At 34.2% G+C, this 6,662-nt stretch overlaps 1 protein-coding gene across 4 annotated transcripts; it reads left to right on the top strand.

Moving 5' to 3' along the window:
• Positions 1-2,619: 2,619 nt before the first annotated feature.
• Positions 2,620-5,975, top strand: LOC106401625 (cytochrome P450 90B1-like). 4 transcript variants are annotated; one of them, XM_048764525.1, is made up of 8 exons: positions 2,620-3,071; positions 3,150-3,474; positions 3,563-3,715; positions 3,832-4,128; positions 4,238-4,330; positions 4,427-4,505; positions 4,603-4,718; positions 5,619-5,975. In XM_048764525.1, exons 1-8 carry the CDS (start codon positions 2,770-2,772, stop codon positions 5,865-5,867), a joined length of 1,614 nt encoding a protein of 537 aa, XP_048620482.1. In that variant the 5' UTR covers positions 2,620-2,769; the 3' UTR covers positions 5,868-5,975. The 4 variants fall into 4 exon arrangements, with proteins under 4 accessions (XP_048620482.1, XP_048620483.1, XP_048620484.1 ...); XM_048764526.1 differs by having other exon boundaries at positions 2,626-3,071; positions 4,609-4,718; XM_048764527.1 differs by having other exon boundaries at positions 2,626-3,071; positions 5,282-5,975.
• The last annotated feature ends 687 nt before the right edge of the window (positions 5,976-6,662 follow it).

Here is a 6,662-nt window from a genome sequence, read left to right as displayed (position 1 = left end):
TTACGATTTCTTAACCAACAGCCCGTAAGCCGCATGACGGTTTACGCTTGGTTCGCAAGAAAAGATAAATGTCAAGTTTCCGCGGATAAATACAAAATTTTGAAGATAATTACGAAGATCGGAAAAAATGGAATGTCTCCATTTTTATGCTATGACGGCTTAATGGCAGAAGAGGAAAAGCGTAAACCGACCTAGGAGCCAGTATATAAGGAGTCCTAGGCGAGAAGCATGGGAATGGACTTTTTCAGAGAAAACTTAGCACTTAGAGCAATTAGGCAACTTTCCGTTTTTGTTATTTCGAGCTGCGACTCAACTAGGTTTTGCAGTCTTAGCTTGTTAGAACTAGGAATCTCGCCGACAGCTCTCATAGCCGAGGCTTCTACCTTGTTGTAACGCTCATACGCGAATTCGGAATAAAACTCCTTTTGCTTTCTTTTATGATTTCTTATTTCTTTCTGTCTTTAATTGTGTGTTCTGATTGTTTGGCGTGTGGTTTAACAGATATCTGGGACCTTTGGGAAATTAGGGTTTTTCTAACTTTTCTAATTTAAACGGAAATCGACAGTGCGAATTTCGGTTCCCACAAGAGATCGAGTGTGCATCGGAGATGGAGAAGCGCAAAACCTTTACTTTGTGACAACGTGTGCGTCATACCGACAGAAGTGGGCTACGAAAAGTTAGGTTAATTTCACGGCGGCGCGAGTTTCTAACGAAAAATATCGAATCAAGGTACGTCCGGTTTGATTGATCTCGAAGCCATCCCACAATGTATTAAACAAACTTACATAGGAACCTTTGTTAATTTTTCAGATCTGGTTGGAAGGGCTTCTCAGCGGGCAACTAAAAATGTAAAGTGACAGGAAATTTTTTCTTTTCCAAACTCAGTTATGGTTTTTCTACTTGGCTCCTTAAACCCGGAGCTCTCCATGTCTATGTCTGTGTTGTCTTCGTCTGTTGCCCAACATGAGTTTCTGGGTTCGGGTGTGGGAGAAAGTGATGTATGAAGTAATATGACTAGACTATTCTACAGATTATAATAGTTTAGTTACAAGGTTAAGATGAAATAATTCAATATACAAATATAGATCTCCCTATATACAAATCCGCATGTATCCATGTGATTAATGGTGTTAATTCTTCGCTTACAACTTATCTAAACTGTTAGTATTATATTTTACACCATATGTTTGTGTCTTGTTTTGGAAGTATGTTGTATAGTAGATAGTCTTACTATATTCCATGTGTTAATGTTTTATTATATTTTATATCACCTGTCCTGCTTTAGTGTTTTTGTATAACATAGTGGTAAACAAATGTCTAGTGTATTTACTTGTATGTGCTTTTGTAATGACTTGAAATATTTCCTTTCCATGTCTATGATGGAGGAGTTAGGATTGCCGGAGCGTTTGTATATACTGGAAGCGTTCTCAACCTTTAACTTTGCACAACTTGCACCGTTGGCATGTCAACCGCAATGGCTTCAAGAAATTTTGTTAATGTATTCTTTATGTTGTATTTTCTACTATGTCGCTTAACATTAACTGGTCTACTAAACTTTGTATGCCTCTCATATTTGTTTGCTTCAACGGTTACATATTGTTTTATTTGTTTATCTGCACTTTAACAGACATTAACAAGTATGAAATTGGGTACATAATTTTTCTTTCTTGTCCACTTTCTTTTATTCTCATTAGTAGGTAATGATTTAGATGATACTTTGGCAGAAGGATTTATTGTGTCTTTCTCAAAGACAACAAGTTCATCTCCTAAAACGCTTATGTCCTTCACACAATCAAATTAAGAGACTATCACAACATATCACCACATACTATATTGGAGATAATTATAGAATAGACTAATTAAGAGATTGACTATACATCTATAAAACGCACATGGGCAGAGTTCATTACCGCGTCTTATTCACACAAAACGCGTTCTAATGGACAAAATAGTTTCATTTGTGTGTAAACTGTCTCATCCACCAAAGCTATAGTTGCGATGGCTATATTCTTCATTTTAACTCATTTCATGAATATCTAGTAAATTCACCCTTCGGTGATAATCTAATAACCTTGTCTTTGACCGCACGCTCGTGTTGGGGCCCCTCTGACATTTCACTGCTCTATCCCTGCTCGTGAAGATTTTCTGTTCAAAAAAAATCTGAGGGTATTTCTGGAATTCTAGTTAAACGGATTGAGACCGAACCGGACTTGGGATTCTGCTGGAGCATTTATCAAAACTGTTTTCATATTAGCACGAATGGTTGGTTCTTAATAATAAAAAATCCCACACTTGATCAGATAATTCATTAAGGGCATTCTATAATTGTGTAATGTACGGTTACGTTCAGTTCTTTGGATTTAGTCATACAAGTAGATCTCTCCCTTTTCTACCACGGTGAAGTCATGATCCGTACGCTTAGTGTATGATCATTATTATACGTAAGATGATTATAAATTTAAAATCAAATATTATATTCTTAATTATATTATATTCTTAATTATATATAATAGCTGTTAAACTATTAAACTATTTTTGCATCGCACCTTTCTGCAACTTATTTTTCATATAATAAATAAAGGATTTAAAGCTTAACGAGGCAACAAATGTAATAAATACGGAAAACAAAAGCTAGGAAGCTCATTGGTTAGGTTAGCTTAATCGGCGATCTATTAAATTAATGACGATGATAAAATTTATGACTAAAATAAAAAAATTCTGACTTCTTTAAAACACCTTCTTACAAACAGAAGCTCACTTTTTCAGTAGATGCATGTCCGAGTCCCAGTCTCTCAGAAAAAAAAAGCAAAAAATCAAACATACAGAAAAAGAGATAAAGGGAGAGAGAGATACTCCATGTTCGAAACAGAGCATACTCTCGTGCCTCTTCTTCTACTCCCATCACTTCTATCTCTTCTCCTCTTCTTGATTCTCTTGAAGAGAAGAAGTCGACACAGTTTCAATCTCCCTCCTGGAAAATCTGGATGGCCATTTCTAGGCGAAACCATCGGATATCTCAAACCTTACTCTGCCAAAACTCTCGGTTACTTCATGCAACAACATATCTCCAAGTAAACAAACAAAACTTCAAAACATCATCTAGTGTGTTTATTTTTGTCTGGACTTACGTTTGACGGTTTTGATTATAGGTATGGGAAGATATATAGATCGAATTTGTTTGGAGAACCAACGATCGTATCAGCTGATGCAGGACTCAACAGGTTCATATTACAAAACGAAGGAAGACTCTTCGAATGTAGTTATCCTCGAAGTATTGGTGGGATTCTTGGGAAATGGTCGATGCTTGTTCTTGTTGGAGACATGCATAGAGACATGAGAAGTATCTCGCTAAACTTTCTAAGTCACGCTCGTCTCAGAACGATTCTTCTTAAAGACGTTGAGAGGCACACTTTGTTCGTTCTTGATTCTTGGCAACAACATTCTGTTTTCTCTGCCCAAGATGAGGCCAAAAAGGTTTACTTCTTTTGCTTGAGTTAGTTAGTTAGTTTTTTTTTTTTTTTTTGAAACTCTTAATCTAATTATTATAGTTTAAATTGAGCAGTTTACGTTTAATCTAATGGCGAAGCATATAATGAGTATGGATCCTGGAGAAGAAGAGACAGAGCAGTTAAAGAAAGAGTATGTGACTTTCATGAAAGGGGTTGTTTCTGCTCCTCTCAATCTCCCAGGAACTGCTTATCGTAAAGCTCTCCAGGTAACATTAAACTTAAACATACAAATTTTTGAAAAAATATCTGTGACATTTTTTGCTATAAAGTGATGTTTTATCAATATTTTTATATATTGCCTTAAAAGAAAATAATTGTGCAGTCACGAGGGACGATATTGAAGTTTATTGAGAAGAAAATGGAAGAGAGAAAATCAGAGATTCAAGAAGAAGACGAAGAAGATGAAGCAAAGATTAGTAGAAGTGATCATTATGAGAGAAAACATAGAGCAGATGATGATCTTTTGGGATGGGTTCTAAAACATTCCAATCTTTCGACTGAGCAAATTCTCGATCTTATTCTCAGTTTATTATTTGCCGGACATGAGACATCATCTGTAGCCATCGCTCTCGCTATCTACTTCTTGCAAGCTTGTCCTAAAGCCGTTCAAGAACTTAGGGTAAAATATTTTAAACACTACAAGTTGATTACTAACCTATCACGTATTATATCTTTACTTGTGTTTTTTTTTGTTACTTATATTTTTTATTGATTTGGACTTTTTGAAGGAAGAGCATCTTGAAATCGCGAGGGTGAAGAAGGAACTTGGAGAGTCAGAATTGAATTGGGATGATTACAAGAAAATGGACTTTACTCACAGTGTATGTTATTTTTATTATTTTGTATATAATTTTAATTCTAATTTATTTATTATGAAAACTAAGTTATTAGTATTTTTAAAAATATTTTGTTTGTAGGTTATAAATGAGACTCTTCGACTAGGAAATGTAGTAAGGTTTTTGCATCGTAAAGCACTCAGAAACGTTCGGTACAAAGGTAAACTTTATATACAACAAGAATTAATGAAAATCCTGAATATCTTAAATCTTATTGGTTGAAAAGAATTAAATAATTTTCCATTTTAATGTTGGAGAAATAGGATACGATATCCCAAGGGGGTGGAAAGTGTTACCAGTGATCTCAGCCGTACATTTGGATAATTCCCGTTACGACGAACCTAATCTCTTTAATCCTTGGAGATGGCAACAGGTAAAAATAACTAATAATTAAGTGTATAATATATACAATAAAATTTCTATAAATTAATAATGTTGGGACTAAACTAAAACTATAATTTTTTTATTAATTTATAGAAATATTAATTTATCAATATATTAATTGAACCAAAAATTCAATTTAAAACTATAAAATTATATTATTTTATAGAAATTTTTAGTATATATTAATTTATAAAGTATTAATGGAAAAGGTTATACTGTATTTCCATCTATGCGACACTTGATTATGTCATACGTGCATGTGCATTTGACTTAACCTATCTATGGATACTATCCGAGAACCATCAATCTGGCAAACCCTTTTATTATCCTTCAAAGTTAGATCTCAACGCGTCATCGATCATTTATCACATGAAGCATATAAATAAAATATTATGTGAAAAATAAAGTATAGAGAGAGAGAGACATGGCTGTTCGTGAAGACAATTAATTAGTAGGATGGTATGTCTTTAATGACGTGGGAACTGCCTTTAATCTCATCAAACCCTAGGGCCCACAATGAGATTTTAATCGTGACCGTTGATTTAAACTCAGGTTTTGGTAGATTAGATTTGACCTACGATGGTACCACGGCATTGACGGATCTCACATCACACGCTCGACGACTCGTACGTGTAGTATTAGGTTCTGACACGTTGACCAGTCTCACTCTCTAGTAAATAATTTATCAAATCGGCGAAGTATAAAAAAACAATTATGTTGTGGGATAGTCATATTTTGTTTAAATAAAATAATAATGGGAGTTATGATGTTAGAGTGAGTGGGGAAGGTATGATTAATGACCCACGTTGTGTGGTGCCAACATGCACGTGTTCTTCTTCACTTTTCTCTCTACTTGCTCTCTAAAACTGTTTGTCGTTTTGACGAGCAGCAAAACTCCGGGACGTCGTCTTTGTCAGGATGTGGTAGTTTTTCGACGTGGGGGAACAACTTCATGCCGTTTGGAGGAGGGCCTAGGCTATGTGCTGGTTCAGAATTGGCGAAGCTAGAAATGGCAGTGTTTATTCATCATCTTGTTCTTAATTTTAGTTGGAAATTAGCAGAAGATGATCAACCATTTGCTTTTCCTTTCGTTGATTTTCCTAAAGGTTTGCCAATTAGGGTTTCTCGTATTCTGTAAAAAAAAGGATAAAAAATATTTCATTTTATTCCTTTTTAATTATATTTAATAATTTTTACCCGATGGAAAAAAGTTGGATAATATACGAGAAATTCGACTTTTGGTTAAGAGTTTTTGTTATGAAACTTTCTTACAGTGGGCATATATATATATATATATATATATATATATATATATATATATATATATATATGCTAGTGGGGATATTAAACATTCTTATTGTATAATGGTTGGAACCCATGGATGTTATAAATTATTGATATTAGTCCAAGTTCTACGGCCGCATCGGTCGATTATACGACGAATAAAAACAAACGTTGACCAGTTGAGAGTGGTCAAGCGTGGCGATTTCGTCTAATTCAGTCATTATCGGAGTCACTCAAATGATACTTGTGTTTGATGTTTAAAGCTTGAAACATAAACAACAAGAAAAACCCGATGAAATCTGTGAGAAACAAGTGATTCTGAAATTTGTTTCTGTAACCCTAAATAAAATGTTACAAAATGAAGCAATTACAGTTATCCTATTATTAATAAATAAAAATCGAAAAACAAAGACCTAAGCATCAAACTCATGACATGTTGTGTTATAGAATACCAACAATCACTAGATCACTGGAACTTTTAGTAGTTTCTATGTAAATCATTAGATATTTTATATTCTTTATAAGAAAATCGAAAAATATAGCTCAAAATTGATCTCTGTTTAATGGTCGATTTTTTATAGTTTGTTAGATCTGGACCGATCGTCACGACTCGCGCCTGAGGTAATTTCAAACATGGGTATTAAAGTGC

Source organism: Brassica napus, chromosome C8, assembly GCF_020379485.1.
Source record: "Brassica napus cultivar Da-Ae chromosome C8, Da-Ae, whole genome shotgun sequence".
In the NCBI taxonomy this organism is placed as follows: Eukaryota; Viridiplantae; Streptophyta; class Magnoliopsida; order Brassicales; family Brassicaceae; genus Brassica; species Brassica napus.
The sequence above is the reverse complement of the archived record's forward strand: the minus strand, read 5'-3'. Positions and strand labels throughout refer to the sequence as shown.